The 18,905-nt window shown below is 36.9% G+C and overlaps 1 protein-coding gene across 4 annotated transcripts in view; it reads right to left on the bottom strand.

Moving 5' to 3' along the window:
- The window catches only part of Fas1 (fasciclin 1), a 232,970-nt gene that overhangs the window by 17,694 nt on the left and 196,371 nt on the right, over positions 1–18,905 (bottom strand). For all 4 annotated transcript variants that reach the window (XM_071587389.1, XM_071587391.1, XM_071587390.1 and 1 more), the window contains exons 3-7: positions 8,883–9,064; positions 8,492–8,619; positions 2,389–2,485; positions 1,758–1,935; positions 1,490–1,650 (exon numbers count right to left, since the gene is read on the bottom strand). In XM_071587389.1, coding sequence (XP_071443490.1) covers positions 1,490–1,650; positions 1,758–1,935; positions 2,389–2,485; positions 8,492–8,619; positions 8,883–9,064 — 746 coding nt within the window. The remainder of the gene's footprint in view (positions 1–1,489; positions 1,651–1,757; positions 1,936–2,388; positions 2,486–8,491; positions 8,620–8,882; positions 9,065–18,905) is intronic.

The following is an 18,905-nucleotide window of genomic DNA, read 5'->3' as shown; positions in this document are numbered from 1 at the left end:
TTTTGGCAAAAATTGTTCTAGGAATTTCATTGAGGAAGCTCACTAAGTTAATAATAGTCACGTGCTGAGTTAATTTAAATAGTGCCCAAGACTTAATATTAATGTAAGATGTATAAAACAACCACTTGAATGCTTAAGTATAGAATTTGAATTAAAATGTCTTATGATAGAATTCTACATTAATTAGTATGATTTGCTGCTGATTGATTACTTTCAAAGTAACTTTAACACACTATGTATCACAAAAGAAACCTAAGAACTTCACTGGAAAACTTTATGGATCCTATGTAAAATTATAGTGAATACAAAATTTTTGCTTTTTCCATCATTCCTGATTAAAGCAAAATAAAACATTCTAGTTAATCAATTTATTCTAGCCCAAGCAGAACATGACTTTTCCTCGGCAAGCCTTATGAGCAATATGCAAATGCAGCCTAAAATTATATCAACTTTCAAAAAATTACTCAATTCACAAACAAAAAATGTTATTTACACCACAGGATGATGACCAAATAAGTTAAATTAGTACACAATATATATCAAAAATAGTCAACATATTAGCAGGTAAAAAATTTCATTTCCAAATCATAAAAGAAGCCACTTCAAAAATAAGCGTTGGGCCTCAAAATATTATGAGGTTAAAACACCTCAGTTGACAGCTACATCATAGGTACTACATGTTACAATGAACTACAAATGGCTGTCTTGCAAGAAACCACCTAAAGTGTAAACCTACAATAGCTTTTGAACCGTTAAGCAAGACAACAGGAGGTTATTGAAAAATTGCAAACAATACTTTTACCTTGAATGACTTCAGAAGAACATGGAAGTCCAAAAGAAAGCATGCAACATTTTATTCATTGTTGTCTCAAAGTCAAACTGATGTAATTTTTTATTATTTAGCTAATGAAGATTTAAAATAATAGATAATTTTCAGAAATATCAGTTACACTTCTTAAACAATATCATTTTCTTGACATTTTATCAAAGTCGTAAAGTAACAGCCATTGTATTCTCAAAATTTGTATGCTTTTGTGTATAGAAAGCTACTTATATAATATGATGATGTCTCATAGATATTTTAATGAGGCTTTGAAATCAGAAAACGATCTAACAAATGGCCAAGAAATCATTTTTTTATGCTAAACTATCCTTAGTACCAACATATGGTACTCTTGAACAAATTAGTTATACATGATTGATGATAATAATAAATTAAATTGATAGCACTATAACACACTTTCCATGAATACTACAGAATCATAGAAAGTTGCCATTGTTTCAACACTTAAACATGTTTACAAGTTAAAACTTCAGGAAATACATTGAAACATAAGAATAAATTTTCTAAGGCAGAACAGCTAAGATAGGTACTCTTGAAAATAAGTCATTCACTTTCAAAAATCCAATAATATTTCACAAATTAATTTTACAATAGTGTCATTGTAATAGTTTTCAACAGCACTTAATCTGGGAATATTTCACTTACCTCGAGGAATTGTTCAACTGTTGTATCTACCACCATAAGAGGTCGCTGGATGAGATGAACCACTCCATTTTTAACAGGGATATTGGCTTTCACTATTTCACCTAAAACCACACCAGATGGATGATTTCCATCTCCAACTAGAGTGTTGCTTTTGACGTACACTGAAACATTGTGGAATTGAAAAAAAAAATCCAGGTTTATGTAAATCAGGTATGACAGCTTTCAAAGTTAATTGCCTTAAATAATAAACATATGTCATTCTGCTTACATTTGGAACCTTTTCCATCTGGTTGAAATGTAAATGATATGGTTACTCTAAGCATATCTCCAAAAGCTAAAGTCTCATACTCCACATCGCATGGGGTTGCTCTGGTGAACAGAACACGGTTTGGTATTACATGGCCATCTATTACTTTCTTATCAATTTTTTCTGGTCTAGGTGAAGGCTGAAAGAGAAAGTTTCATAATTCAAATATTTTAGACATGGGAATTGATGAATTATTAGAATTTCCTTTAATTTGAAAATTGAATAAATTCCTTAAAATTAAAATTGAATAATACCTTCAGGAAATTCAGATGCTGGAAACTTCAAATTTGTGAACATGTTCACAAACACTATAAGATTGAAATTTACAAATTTTATAAATATTATTTAATGCCTTGAATGGCTGAATGAATTTATTATGCAGCAGTATTAAATACTTGAAAGAATAAGAACTCTTCGAAATATAATCAAAGTTTTCATCACAGTGAAAGAGTGTCATTGGAATTTGAATATTTTTAGACTGAAGACCATTGGAATGATATTTCTGACACATGTATATTCAGTTTTCACCATAATGCATATTATTTATGCAATAAAATTTAAAAAAATGAGGGTGGTTATATGTTTCTCTTACCTTAAATCCTTCATCAATTGGAATAAAGAATGTATGCCTTCCCTCCGCTTTGAAAATGTCACTTTTAGAATTTCTTTGAACCCTTTCGCGGTAGGACCTGTAAGCGAATAAATTAGAATTAATCAAATAAAAATTCTTCTTTTATTAAATCAAAAAGGTGGGGTGAAGTAAAAAATGGATGAATAAACAATGAAATTAAAGATGATTTCCATAAAAAATTTTAACTGGCATGACCACCAATGGCTATTGCAAATACCTCCATTTCCATTATGCACACTTATGTATCAAATTACAATGAAATACATCTGGAAGGCATTGAATAAATTAGATTAAATGAATATTTAGAAAAATATTCGAGATGCCTAGATATTGATACTTCTTGGAAATTTAAAAAAAAATGTCATTCACACTAAAACAATCATAACTTGGTGCCATAAATGGACCTTTGCGGACTGCCAAAATATTTAAGGAGAGCCTATGAGCATTCAATAAGGATGAAAAAGATTACATTTGCATGAAAATATTTTTTCTCACCCTTCTACTATCCAAGTTTTAATGATAAAAATTATATCATTACTCTCATTAACCACTTTTGATATAAATGAAAGCATTGACAATACTGAAATAAATTGAATTATCTGAATCAAGGGTCATTGATGTTACCATTTAAGGATTTTTAAATGTATTCCTAGCTTCAAAAACTCAAAGAGCCAGTTTTTTCACCTTAATTTTGATAAATAATATATTTTTTTCTTTGAGAACAGAGTTTCATGGGTTTCACTTCTCTTCAACTGAAGAAGGCAACATGGTTACCAAAACATTTAAGGTATTTAAATGAGAGCTGAGTGTACTATATATATGTGTGTATAAATATAATATATACAACCCTCCCATGGACTACAACCTTGACGTGATGGAAGGATTTATGCATTCTGATGACCCCTAGAGCTGTGCTGGTGGGAGCAATGATAATACTCCTGGTAGTCACCCATGCTAGATGGTTAGAAGGCTAGAAACCAGACGAAAGGTAATCCATGCAGCTTCTGTTCCTCAGTAAGTAGGCTGCAAAGGTATCTCACCCCAGTGGGGTCAGATGACCATTGAGTGATGGTGTTACATTAAAATATTATTGAGGAAGGCAATGGAAAGCCACCTCAATTATTCATCCCGTGATTTTTATGATGGACAGTGAAGTGAAATTGAGTCCTGGCAACTACGGGGCTCAGTCCAATCGGCCACGTGTCTTGCCCGGCAGAGGCATGGCTTCCGTGGTTGTCATCTCGCAAAAACCCTTGCAAAGCAAAATGGACAGCAGCAGCAAAGAAGATGCAGAAGAAGAAGAATGAATTAGTTAGATTAGGAACTTGGAATTTTTGGGCATTGTTGGGAATAGGAAAATTAGAGAATATAAATTGAGACATGGAAAGAGGAAATAGAGATATTTTAGATCTAAGCAAGGTAAGATGGAAGGATAGCGAGGATTATAGGAGTGAGAGTTATAGAGTAATATACAGTGAAGGGAATGAGAGCCAGCAAGGCATTGCCATAATATTGAATGAAAAGGTAGGTAGAAGCGTAGTCAACATGGGGAAAGCAATAGCTAGAATATTACTAGTAATGATAAAAGCAGAACCAATGAACTTGGTTAGGTATACATGCCACTATGCAATCACAAAGATGTAGAAGTCGATAGGTATATGATCAGCTAGAGAATGTTAACTAGTCTGTTCCAGCAGGGAAACATTTGATGTGATGGGGTATTGGAACTTGATGGTAGGCTAAGGAATCCATGGGGATGAGGTGGGGGATTACGGTTTTGGAACGAGAAATGACCATGTAGAGACAGCAATTGAGTTCTGTTGGAGACAGCAGTGAATCATCGCCAACACTTGGTTTAGACACCACAAAAGCCATAGGAATACATGGAAAATGCCAGGTGATTCAGAAAGGTATCAGTTATATTATATTAAGGTTAAGCACAGATTCAGGAACAGCGTGATCAATTTGAACAGGTTCCCTTGAGCAGATGCAGACTCTAATCACAATTTAGTAGTAATGAATTGTAGCGTCAAATCCAAAAAGATATTGCATTGGAGGTGGTTTAGGAAATAGAATGTAGAAGCATTAATTGGATTAACAAGGAAGGAGTATCAGTAGGGTGTAGAGAAAATCATGAGCAAGGGAGTGTAGCTTAGTCTTGCAGGGAATAAATGGAACTTGTATACCAAAAGAGGCATATCAAAAGCCACAAAAGAAACTATAGGTACTGTTAAAGGAAATAGGACAAGGAAATCATGGGTTACGGATGAGATGATTGTGGATGAGAGAAGGAAATGGTAGATTGTAAATAGAGTTGTTTAGAAAAAGGAAAAAAAAACTTAAATAATAAATTGAGACAGGTGACAATTAGAGCAAAAGATGTATCATGGATTATGCAATGTGAGGATATGGAAAGTCTGCAAAGGAAGGGTGACATCGGTGCTCAATACCAGAAAGTTAAAATACAATCAAGAAGTAAGAAGGGAAAATCTGGGTTAACAGTTAGAGATATCTCGGGCAAAATAATTGTTGGAACAGAAAACATACAAGAAAGATAGAAGGAATGTATAGACAAACTGTATGGTAAAGAACATAGGCCAGCAAACTTAGACATTGAAGAGAATATGAAGTAGATGAAGATAGCTTAGGTTCAGGAATACTCAACAGTGAGATAGAAAGGGCATTAATAGAGATGAAATCAAATAAGGCTGTGAGAGAAGACAACATTCCTGCAGAACTCCTTATAAGTTTAGAAAATTCTAGGAGGAAGAGTCTTCATGAACTAATTCGTAGCATTTATGAGGAAGGACTCTGGCTGGAAGACTTTGTGAGATCATTGTAAGTTTCTATTTCGAAAAAGGTAAAGGCTACATCATGTGAGGACTACAGAACAGTAAGTTTGATTTCCCATGCAGCTAAAGTGGTTCTCATGATCATCAACAAAAGGATAGAGAGCAAGGCAAATGATTACTTTGGGGATGATCAGTTTGGGTTTAGGAAGGGGAGAGGCACTCATAATGCCATTGCAGAAATGAGATCAATAATAGAGAGGTATATAGAATACAATCAGGAGGTATTTGCCTGTTTCATAGATTTTGAAAAGGCATTGGATTGAGTGAATTAGGAAAAAATAATTAATGTATGCAGAAAATAGGGATTGACTGGAGTGGTAAGAGGCTAATCCACAACTTGTACATGTCTCAGACTGTTCAGGTATGAGTTGAGGATGGGAAGTCCAGATGGGCAGTGTTAAAAAGAGTAGCTAGACAGGGTTGTTGATTAACACATACTTTTAAATGCATTTGTGGAGGAAATCATTAAAGAGTCATGGGAAGAATTGAAAATAGGAATGAAAGTCGGTTGGGAATTCATAAAATCAGGTTTACTGATAACCAAGCTCTAGTTTGCCTGTCAACCAAGGGGTTGCAAGTATTTCTGAATTAATTAGAAATTCATTGTGATAGTTATGGGATGAGATTCACTATAAATAAAACAAAGGTTATGTGGTTTTCATGAGAGAGAAAGGCTAAGTTACGCATCCAAATAGGAGCACAAAAACTAGAGCACGTGGAACAGAGTACATATCTCATAAGTGTTTTGGACCAAAATAGTCAAAGTAGGAGTTCAGAAGGAGAAGAATTGGGTTATGGAAAGAAGCTTTCACATGGAGGAGGAAATTAATGACTGGGATGTTGAGTAAGGATGTTAAGAAAAGGCTCATTTAAACTTTCATATGGAGTGTAGTTATGTATGGCATGGAAACATTGTCATTGAAGCAGGATGGTAGGCGCAGATTTGAGGCTTATGAATTGTGAGTGTGGAAAAGGATGGAGAAGGTGAAGTGGACAAAAAGGAAAACAAATGAATGTGTGCTGGGTATGGTGGGATAGGAGAGGGGATTAGTGGGAGAAATCATTAGCAGACAGGAAAATTGGATGCAAAGCTAATTGATTGAAAGTGGGATGTTGAAGACTGTGATAGATCTGGTACCCAAAAAATCACAGAGCTTGGGTGATGATGAGGATGTCCAGAGAGGTGAACTCAGAAACCTGGGCTCTCCGCTCTATCCCTAGATTACCAAGAGCCCTATATATATTATTATTAGGTAATCTACCAGTTAAGGTAAGTTTTGGATGAATGAATCCCCAAAATAAAAGACCACTACCTTCAACCCATAGTTATATAAAAAATTCACACCAGTTTCTGGAACGCTTACACTCCATCCCAATTCCTTAAAACACGAGCATTCTCATGGCCAAAATAGACGTCACGTCTCTCTACAACTTCAATCCCCACAAAGAAGGCCTAGAATCCCTCAAATATTACCTCTTCCCACGAACCAAAACACACACCCAGTCCACAGATTTCCTCATCGCACTGACTCAACTCGTCCTCACAAAAAATGCCTTTAATTTCAACAATAAAATTTACTTTCAAACAAAAGGCATGCAATGGGCGTATGACTCCTGCATACGCCATCTTTTTATAGGCAAACTCGAACACACCTTTCTCCAACAACAAACCCTTAAACCACTCTACTGGACCCGCTACATTGACGATTCCCCTCCAGAACAATACATTTAACACCTCAGTCCTCATTAAAGCGACCAACAACCAACAATACCTTCACTTCAAGAGCTGCTACCCATCATATACGAAACGGTCTATCTCTTTTTCACTCTCAGTCCGTGGCCTCCGTCTCTGCAACAACACCCCTCCCAACAGAAATGCATTTACATGGACCAGCCACACGACTCTCTCAGGAAACGCGGGTACCCGGAAAAACTATTGAATAATAAAATCCTCAAACCTTCAACCCAATACACTCCTCCTCCTAAACCAAACCACCCAAAATACCTTAACCTAATCACCACTTTCTCCCCAGGAACCCATAAAATTAAAAATAACTCTTCCTAATTATTCATAGCAATCAGTCCACATCACCTTTATTCCCACATTGTCCTTGTATCGTTTAAAGGCCCATCGAACTTGCGAGACATCGTAAGTCCACAAGACCACCTGCGGACCCACCTGTCCCTTCTCCGCCGCCCCTCTCCGTACCATGCAACCGCCCACGCTGCAAATGCTGCCACCTTCTTCGACCCGCCACCTCCCTGACTACCACATAACAACGCAAGATGGGATTGGGATGATGCGGCAGCTAACGTGCTGGCTTCCCACCCAGGGGACTTGGGTTCGAATCTCGGAGGAGGGCGATATTTTTCAGTGGTATCCTGATTCCTATTCGAGGTGCTTTGTGGAGAGCACTTTGAGTGAGCACGCCGTCCGTCAGACGGGACGTTAAGCAGCGGACCTCTTGGCCTTGGCCTTCATTATTTTGTTAAGAGTAAGCTAATGCCGACGCCAGGTTTCTCTCCACCTTTCATCCTTTCCTGCCCATCCCCAATGGCGCAAATCACCTTAGCTGTCGGTTGCTTCCCCTAAAACTACTACTGCTCCAACCCAAGAGATTTTCCTTCGCCACCTGCACTTCAAAAAACATTATATACCGCCTCTCCTGTAACTCCTTCCCTGCCTTCTACGTGGGTGAATGCACCCTTTCCCTCCGCATGAATAATCACTACTACTCAACTAAATCTCCCATCTCCCTTAATTATCCCATCCCTACCCACACTGATCCCACTACCAATCTTTTGATGACTGCTTCTCTGTTTCGGTGATTAAAATACTTCATGATTCGGCATGTGTATGTAAAGGTGAGAATCCACGAGATGGCGCATATCTGGGTGCTTCAGTCATTTAAACCTTCTGGGATGAACGTAGCCCACTGAAACCATTCAATAGCCGCCTACACATTCCCTCCCACCCCTTGTCCGTTTCCTATTCGACCCTTACCTCTCCTCCCCTCGCCCAACCACCACACTTATCCTCTCCGCTCTTACCCCGAGAACGGCATTCTAATGATGACGACCGTGCCGCCGTAATGTCAAAACTACATATGTGAGTGTTCTTTCTTTGTGCTTCTATGTTTTAAAAAAATATATAAGTGTTTATATATACATACTTTATATTACCAATTACCAATAACAATACTAAAACTTACCGTAGTCGGTAATCCAATTCCAAATTTTCAAACTGATTCAGAAACTGATATGCATCTGGATTGTATATGGGTGAATCTGGAATAGTAGATACTACCGGTTCCAATACTTCATCAATTACATGAAGAACCTGGAGAATAAGGTAATTATCACATTATAGGTTACATCATGTATGTGGTATGATCAATCAATGAAATGTAACACAATTATTGTCGAGGTATTAATATATGCTATCATAAGTTCATCACACATGTCTATTCATCATACACTTTATCTCTATAAACTTTTCTACAATTTTAAAAACTTATATGAACTTTGCCAAACAACTAAGAAATGGCAATACTACCAAAGTTGGTAAATACCATACAGGTATAAAGAGTAATCAACACTTACTTGATTTTTGTCATTGTGATTTTTTGCCTGGTAATTGGAACGCTCTCTAATTATTTTCGCATTGTTGATGTATATTTCTTCTTTGCCTCCTGAATTTTGGCGAGTCACCCAAAGAGGAGGATTACCATCTAGCTCTGATGATATTGAATCTCTCAGCTGTTCCAAAGTTTGAGGCAAATTAGCTAAAAAAAGAAAACACATAGTCATGAATGATTTCATCGTAATACAATCCTAATAGCAAAATGTATTGATTGGATGCACACCATGCCTTTAGATTTATTAATGCATAAACACTTCGTAACCTTTTTTATGGTCAAATTTGGGTGATTCATTTGTAAGAGTAAAGCTGGTTCACAATATTAATATTCATCAAATGCATATTTACAATTTTTCAATAACTATAAACAAACTTAAGTTAATTTTAATCGTAAACACGAATATTAGAGTAAAGTAGGTAAGATTGGAAATCGGGAAACTCAAAGATAATTGAATGATCACATTTCAGAGTGAAGGGAAGAAGTTAATAAATGATTCTACCAACATTATTTCTTAAAATATATTTTTGCTCCTTCAGCAAATTCTTTTAAGGTAAATCGAGAGAACCAGGTAAAGACTAGCATGATAACTTACTCATGGTTAAAATCGGACTCAAGGTTAGAAATATAGATCTAGCTTATTGTTGGTTAATATGCTTCACCCTGGCTGTGCCAGTATAATACTCCCACTAAACTGTAATCTTCATATCAAATCAAACTCCTAAGTTTAATTCAATGAAGATAATGACTTGTTAATGAGCATGATAGCATAATAAGGTATATCTTGGCATATTCCTAATATTTTACGCAAGTGTTGTTCCAGGCCTGTATATGCCAATTGTTCTGAGGAGAAAAATATAATAATTCATGCATTAGAGATTTAAAATTTTCACTTAATCGTTGATAAGAAGATACAATTGGGATATGAGAAATTTGGTTGCTACAAAATGTTTTCTTACGAAGTTGTCTCTACAAATTATTGAAGCCTACACATGGTGTTATAATATAGTATTTAGGTACAAATCTTTTGATGATGATTGGCACATTAACCTTGAGCATATCAATCATGTAGCCACCCTTGCTGGGTATGATTAAAATATTTCGGACAGAACCTGAAATTCTACGAAAATTCATTGATCGAAAATCATTTTTCTGTCGTATCTTTTTTAACTGTAAGTATTCAAATGATTAAAGTTCTGGAAAATTAAATTTCCTTTCCAACGACACCAACTTTGTTGCTGTAGTGTGAATATTACATCAGGAAAATGTTTTATGACTGAAGTAGATTTCCACTCCACCTGGTTTGGACTAGCGCACTCTATTGTTTGTTTTCACGAACTAAAAATTTGTCTGTATTCCTAGAATGGTCTAGTTCATCTTGAAGTAACAATCGTTATACTTTCTCCTCTCTCAATTGCAGTAGATAGGTACTTAATGTGACTATCTTGTTGTTAATCTCTCTTTAAAAAACAGTATGTTTACGTGATGACGGAGGAGGGTTGCCTAATAGTAATATCGTATAATTTCACTAACAGTATGCATTCTTAATGTCCCTTCTGTGATTAAACACATGTCCCAAGAATCAAACATTAAGGTTATTGCCATTCCTTCACAAATTCCAAAACTGGCGTGTCCCCTTGCTCATGAATTTTGATGGCAGGGGACCGGCTATTGCCATACACATAGAAGTGAATAACATGCAAGTAGTGTTGATAGGAAGCACATTCGCACCCTACCCACTAGAATTTTCACCGGTGATATCGAATTTCTTGCAATAAATGCGGTATCTCCCCTCGATCGACGCCCGATATTCCAGAGAAGTTCGCGGGGGAAAGTTAGCCTTCTAGTCTCTTCTTCAACTCTCACTCATTGGCAGAAAGACATGCCATTGTGAAAATCCTTTAACAATATTACTTAAAACTAACAGCACGTCCTCCATTAATATTCTAGTCAGTGTTGTTCACGTAAATAACTCCTTTAAATTATCCATTAGATTCTGTAATCCCCCATTGCTGCAAACTGAATTATGATTGAAATCTTCGGATACTACAACATTAGGAATTTGTGAACACTACTTATGAATAATAATATATTTGGTGTTTATCCAGTGAATACCAAGAAAATATTAAGGTAGATTTTGATGGAATATCAGTAATATATGCTAAAAAGTATATTTTTTCTAATGCCTAAAAGCTAATGCACACTTCATTATGACAAATATGATAATCCACTGGAACAGGCGAGTGTTTCGGTAGATGTATCACCAAGTCGTTTAGTGAATCCACTAAAATATGTTGACCAACGGAGACTCTTCAATAAAGAGGTTGACATTAAATTTCCCCGCATAATATAATGTGCAAAAATTTGATTGTATGTTATATTATTAAAGCAATGTACATTGTAAATGTGGTAAAAATGTTATTGGTTTGACTCCAATATTGTTTTTATGCAGGCCGTTGCAGTCTGAATCATGCTCAGCTTGCCTACGCCAACGATGGAGGCAACACGCCAAAACCAATAATTGCATTGAAATTTTGCTTCGACCTGCAGAAATCGTCAGCCCAAGCCTATTTATTCATACAGGACACTTACGAAGAATCTGTTCTTCTTAATAGAATAGCCAGAAGATGGTTTCAAATATTTACGAAGTAAAAAGACAATTTTAAAGGAGCGTGTATCCGGAGCTCCCTTACGTAAGTAAAAATTAACACTTAACTGGCCAGATAAATTCTAAAAGGCCACATTTCAAAGCAACAGGCTGGATGCTGCACCTCGATAATGCACAGCCGCACATTGCAAATGTTTTTACTAATTATGTCGCGTAAATCAATATAAAGTTTGCACCTCCATCTCCCTGAAGCCCAGACCTATAAAAGAAAAGTTCAAGTGACTTTATCCTTTTCGCCAAATCGAAGGACAACTGTGAAAAGCGCTGTTCGACATCAGGGAAATATTCTTATTAAATAGACGAACTGAACATTTTCAATTTGCAACGGTGGACGCTGAAGCGATATCAAAGCGTTGAAACTTAGACTACATATAAATGACGCATTAAGCTGAAATTTACACAAAACCAAATTTTTTTAGTAAATGATGCGAATAAAATATTAAAATCATCCTTTATTGAACAACCTCGGATACGTATATGGATTCACTAAAAGATATGTGGATACAAAAATCGCCACATTTTGTGCATCCAGTAACTGTGGGTGCTTCACCAAAGGTTAATACGAGTACTAACTTCTAAATTTAGAGCAGCATATGCTGAAAAATTTGTATGCAAAAATGTGCGGGGAAAACAATTTGCAGGTACTAACTGCTCTGGCTTCATCGTGTCTTTTTTAATGGAAGCGTCATTGTGATGCCTTTTTCAAATATTTTTCATAATACATATTTGAGAACGCTACCATCTGAGGTTTTCGATATTTCAAATTATGCATGAAATATATTATATTTTAATTTTCAAAAGTCTAGGTAAAACGGTTGCCATTTCTACATGGGCATTGTTATCATATCGATGGAATTTTAAATGAATCATACTCTCATCTGGCGACTTCACCCTCAATATCCCGTGACTTTACCATACTCATCCTATTGTGACTTTCCCACTGCTGCCCTTTGAGCCCGTAATCCCCGGTCTCTTTCTGGTAAACAGGGGGGTCGGGTTGACAGGATTAATCATGTACATCAGGTTATCATCTCATGGACTTATTTCATGAGCTCGTATGCCCATCCGGGCGGGGATCGGAGTTACACTCCCAGGTTTTTCCGGGGTTGAGATTTTCGTGCGACGTGACCTCTGCCAGAGTCAGAGTAGCGTAACATACAAATTAGCATATTACTTCTTACTCAGCCCCAAAAACAGGTAAAAATGCAGCACTTAAATAGCTAGTTACTGCCTCATTCGTTTTTCTTCGACGAGATTTTTTCTCGGTTAGTGATTTGGGTAAAGCATGCAATAGGGTACGCGGTGGTGAAACACCGGCTGTGGTTTTAATCCCACTCGTTGGCACGTATGAGGGGTCTACACATATATATTGGGGTCTAGCGTATTCTCTATAAATCACAGGAAGAAGATTCTTTATAGTCAGGGTGAAGCCACGCACACTACCTCACGGCTTATTTCGGACACGCATGAAATATACTGTGGTTTGTAACACACCATGTGCGTATGTACGTTTACTTTTTTCCGGAGATCATATCCAAACGCCAACGACCTCTCATTAAGGTTCTCTACCTAATGACGAGGGGAAAGGATAAGATTTTTCCATAACTGAAGCTGAGCTTCTTCGAACCACTTTTAATTGGAGCTCCCCTTGAACCATTCATTACCTAAATCTTCCATTTAATGATCGAACCTTCATAGTAAGATGTTCGGAAGGAAGAAAGAGATAGAGGGCAGAGATATACGTGTATAAAAAGGCATAAACCCGGGGTATTATATATATATATATATATATATATATATATATATATATATATATATATATATATATATATATATATGTATATATATATATATATATATATATATATGTGTGTGTGTGTGTGTATCACAGTTCGTTTCTTTGCTTGTTTAACAAATCGGCGAGGTTGTATTCTGTTTATAGGTTTGTGCCAGTACTCGCGTCGATCACTAATAAATTTATTTTCGTGCTTTTCGCCGTGTATTCCTATTTTTTTATTTCTTATTCGGTCGTATAATGTGTTTCCCTGAATCATTCATTACATTTTCATTTCATTTATTTTCAATTAACTCCATCTGAGGTGGATCGAGTGTAGCCTTGCACCAACTACTGTAGAACCCAAGCCAGGATAGAGGAGGAGGGTCGGTCAGACAAGCAAAATATCACCTTAAAGAAGTAAAAAGGCTCACAAGAACTCGGAAAAATACCTAAGATACTGAGCGGTATTGCTAGGATAATTAACGCATGCAGTCACGCGCGCTTCTTATCGACCACTGCATCACTACGCGTTTGCGTGGAAACCTCATTATCAGTTCACACACGATTATTTCTTTGGAAATTCTACAAAGCAAGTGTAGGCATAAAGACTTTTCTCAGTTAATCTCACTAAGTATTTGAAGTTTATCATCAGGGTTGCCGCGGGTCTTTTGATGACTCTTCCGGTTTCCCATTTTGGGCTTTCAGTGACTAGCATCGGTGCCCACGCAGTGGAACGCGGTGGACCTCCCGGAAGCCGAAAAATTCGTCACACAACATTATTGATGAGTTTTCCATTATCCCTACCCCTGAACCTCCATAATCTGCTGGCCTGGCAAAAATTCTGGCTATTTATCTCTCTATCCCAACTAGAGTTTCATAGACACCAAATAAATAAAAATTCGTGTTAATATTTCCCCAAATGCTGGTGCTCGTATGAACGAAAAATTGTACAGCAATTACTTTTACCTGCTTACAATTCTAAAAAAGTGAAGAAAGATTTTATCAGTGAACTATTCTTATCTTCGAACGCCATCAAAAAACTTGTGATCCGACGTACTTACTAGACGGCCGGCAGCCTTATCACCGTTCTACGTAATATCGTTCCAATTACGCTGCTCTTTAAGCTCGAAACTTAGTCGCTGAAAAGAGTACATGACTTACTAAGTGACTCGCAGAGTTGAGAAACAGACTTTTGGGTGCGCTTGAATCTTCTAAATCTGACAGTGGGGACTATGTCGTCGCCGAAGTGATACGTATTTCATAAGAACATATCACGCTAACTATTTTTGGCAATAAGCCTAATCGATTCCCTAAATTTATGAGTTTAATTAAAGGCGTTGCAAGGAGACTTCTACTTAGTCATGCATTTATAGACCCCTTCCATCTCTAAAAGACTAAAGGGGTCTCCTCCAGCAAAAATGCCGCATAGTATTTGATATACCTGTAGGAGACTTCCTAGATACTCACAGCGGTAGAATATCAAATGGGAAATTTCGACAGTCTCCTAGAGGTGAGGTACGACTACTAAGACCCTAAGACACTCAAATAGTGCAGTGAGTAAAAAGTTCGACCGATGACTAAATTTGATCTAAATGGGAGCGTGTTGGAAAGTTAATAAGGACTCTATTCCTTTCATGTCTTTAATCATGAATGGGTCCTTGGAAAGATGGCGTAAAGCAGAAAAGCCTAAGGGAAACCCGGGCGTGAGCCCATAGCAGAAATCTAGGAAATCAATTTGAATGCAGAAAGCTAATGAATTCTTAATTAAAAGTCCCCTCGGATAATTGGTCTAATATTCTCCATAGAGCCCGCAGTCGCTCGACTGCGAGATGCCTCTTTTAAAATATAGCCACGGGGAATCCGAACACACTTCGGTCCCCAAAGCAATCCAAATGTTGTAGCATCTTCAGAACTATTTCCTCTCTCTCAAACTCAGCAATATATTGATAAAGTTTTCATATTAAACCATTTAAGTTAATAAATAACAGACAAAAACTTAAAAAGTAACAACAAGTCACGGAGGAAGCAAAAATGGAGGGCGAAGCGAAAATATGAAGCTGTCTCTCGACTTCCTCATCGTCCTGGTAATATTTCCGTGGGAAGGAAATCCATCCTTTCGTTTTGTCAATATTGTCGGATGAAACATTCCCCGGCACAAGGAGCCGTTAACGCGAGAGCGAATGAGGACGCTCATATAATCCTTGTGGATGGTTAGGAATTCCATTTTTTTTTGCTGTTGGACGCTGGAATTCTCGCGGTCCCGAGTGGGGGAGAAGGGAATAGGATTCCGTGGTGAGGCAGCGGGGGAAGCGAGCAAATTCGTTTTCATGGACGAAAAGAGCTCCGCGGGCGGGATCTGGCAACACCCAGAGGAGCGGAATGCGGTTCCCGGAATGGGAAGCGAGGCGTCGGGGAATTGTGAGGTCCCGCAGCGGCGGTGTCAGCCTCCCGGGCCCTGGCGGCGCGGTGCAAAGCGTCTTCCCATTACTTACACCCGGCACACTCAAAAGTCGTCACTCTGCTCTTTAAGCACGCACGTAACATTCTCACATTGCGATTTTCAATTGTGTTTCAATTATCTGATGTAATGCGGACTGAGGCAGCCTCGGATAATGGAAAACTCGGACAATACAGAATTGTTATGTGCGAACATAAGTTACGACGAAGGAGTTTATTTCCATGTCTCGTCGTTGTTTGAATCTGAACGCATTTGCAAGAAAAACGATGCTTTTGAAAAAAAGTATTTATTTTTTTATTTATAAAATCTCTTTCGTCTAGTTGCATTTTTCACTTCCGAAGTTCGCTTCCGATTTTGGACGCTCGCTTGCCCACATCGAACTGGCTTTGTACTTCCATTACAAAAGTGATTTAGTAGCTGTAGATTTGTAAATGGGTATATCTATACCCGGAACAATAAGTCTCTTCAAGAACATTCTGGTTAACTTAGCAGCTGTAGTGCTACAAGAAGAATATAGATTTAAAATTCCGGCACCGATCCAAAGGAACATTGGCCGATTGCGGTAACGCTCGATATTATTAGTATCTTTACCATACATTTTGAAAATTAAAAATGACAAGAAATTACCGGTGGTGTACTTCTCTCATGTCTTACATTTTAATCGAGAGTTTCAAGAAGACAAAGTGATTGAACTGTTACAAGTACTTAAATGAGGACGAGAAGACAGTAATTGGAGGCAAGAGGAAATGGAGACAGATAGACGGTAGAACAAGGGTTTCACCAAGGGTAAGTAATATCAAATTCAACATCCAATGAGACGCTTACTGTGAATCGCCATTTGCAAAATTACAATTTAGAGCACTCAACTATTAGCAAGATTGTAAGACAACATAACTAGGCTACAGATTTTCGCGGCGCCGTTATTTGATAAGTGGCATACCTTTGTGATCCAGGAATTATTTTTCCGTATAGTCATAGCTACTACCGATGGCCTGTATAACTACATGCTTAATCTGAAGAAATGAGAAAGAAATGTATATCGTAAAACGGCAGAAAGGAACCCAAAAGGGTCAGAATGTGAAGGTGACAGCAGTATTTCACCCGAAGTCAAAAGATTAATTTTGTTGATCTTCTACTCAAAATGGACTCCTGTTTTTCCTTTTACCTACACGGATAAACTGTCAGCGGCAGAAGTCGGTGTCATGTCAAAAATTCTTCCAGTTTGAAATTGTTTCACCTAAGTAATGCAGTGCTCTCAGTCAAAAGTTATAAATTATCTTATAAAGGAATAGGCAAGTTTTTGCACTTCCTCTTCTGGAATCATCGTTTCATTAGTTGGTGTCTAAAGAAATAAACCTATGGCAGCTCATTATTCCCTTTTATGTTTATGACACCTTCAGTTCACGCTCTACCGATAGCAACTTTATTTCTCTCCCCTTATGTTGTGATCGCTTTACTCCTGACGGTGTCAACACGACATGCTTAAACAACCGTATGCCTTCTTAGAGTTTTCTGAAACGCTTTTTATTTTATTGCCTTAGGCGTGCTCCTACCAATCTAATTTTACCTGGCACGGTTTGTTCATGACAGTAGTTACCAGTAACGCTTTGAAAATCGTTAATAACTACACGTAATGCGGAGTACTTATCAGCAAGTACTAAAGCACCGAAACAACTTAAACCGAAATGGGCACTTAAAAAAAACTATTGAAAATTATCATGATTAATGATTTACCATCACATAACTAGATACCTTAGATACTTCATTAATGTCATTTTATGATGAATTCATTTATACCATTAAAACCGTGAACTTAATCAAACTTTTGGTCCTGTTAGAAACAATTATTTCTTTCTGGGATTGAGTAAAATAGATACTTCATCGTCTAACTGGTAGAAAATACCATAATTTCCGTAGCATACTATGTTCTGCAGTCTGGTATTTCCTGCGTTTTTAAATGATGTGATTCATAATCCTTGGGAAAATTGGAGAGCATACTATTGAAAGGTTAACGAAATTTACTCGAGTAATCTAAGGCTCGTCTAATCCTATTACCACTATAAGTAATTTGGTCATCACCGAAGTACTCTTCCGGTTCCGGGCATGTCGTATTCAAGTTTCTGACCGCTCATTACTCTGTTGACATGTTTAAAAAAAAATGGATGCCGTTGTCAAGAGGGCGGAATATAATCATGAATTCTTTGAGACGAGAAAAAAAAACAACATCACAATAGTGAAATTTAACTGACTAAAAGTTAGTGAAGACAGTTTTAGAATAACGGCAAGCGACTGGACAAGCAAAATGTGAAGTACTTCACCTGAGCTGATTCGACTATGTGGGAGCAATCATTCAAATAAAGTCTACCTGCAAAGAAAGATAATCTTCACGGTAATATTTTGGGTATCGTGATAAACCACTCCGAGCTAAAATATTTACTGACCTTCGAAAAAATTAAATTACAGAATTTCAAACACTTCAATATTGTAGGCTATTTTATTGGTATTACTACTCGTAGACAATAAAATTCCTACTCTTCGCACTCTTAAAAGAATAAATGTTACATTTCAATATAGGTTGATATTAGTCACATTTACCGGATTTCATACTGAAAAACATATTTTATAGGGACAGCCCTGTGTTAAAAATTACTGAGGTGTCTATTGCTTTGAAAATCGAAGTCAGATGCAGCATTAAATTACTAGAACCCAATCAAAACTTTTAAGGCTGATATTATCAATGTTTAGTGAAGACTTTATGCTACTATTCAAAATGATAAGATATGCCCTTTGTATCGCAATTTATTCATACGTCCCATTTCTCCGTGCAGATACTTTATTCGGAATTATAGATGCGTACGCATACCTTATAATAACCTAACGTTTTAACTAATTGCCTATCATAAAGCACTGAAAAACTTGAGTCAAAATGTAAATAACTTTAAAATATGAATTTCCTATCAAACAATATTGCTTCTACAGCGTATTGATATATGTAACACAAATCTTAAATGCAGGAAAAAAACCGTTTGGGCACATTTATATACACCATAAAATTAATTCATTTTAAATTTTGTATTATTTGAAG

Source organism: Hetaerina americana, unplaced genomic scaffold (genome assembly GCF_022747635.1).
Source record: "Hetaerina americana unplaced genomic scaffold, ioHetAmer1.1.p SCAF_3, whole genome shotgun sequence".
NCBI lineage: Eukaryota > Metazoa > Arthropoda > Insecta > Odonata > Calopterygidae > Hetaerina > Hetaerina americana.
The sequence above is the reverse complement of the archived record's forward strand: the minus strand, read 5'-3'. Positions and strand labels throughout refer to the sequence as shown.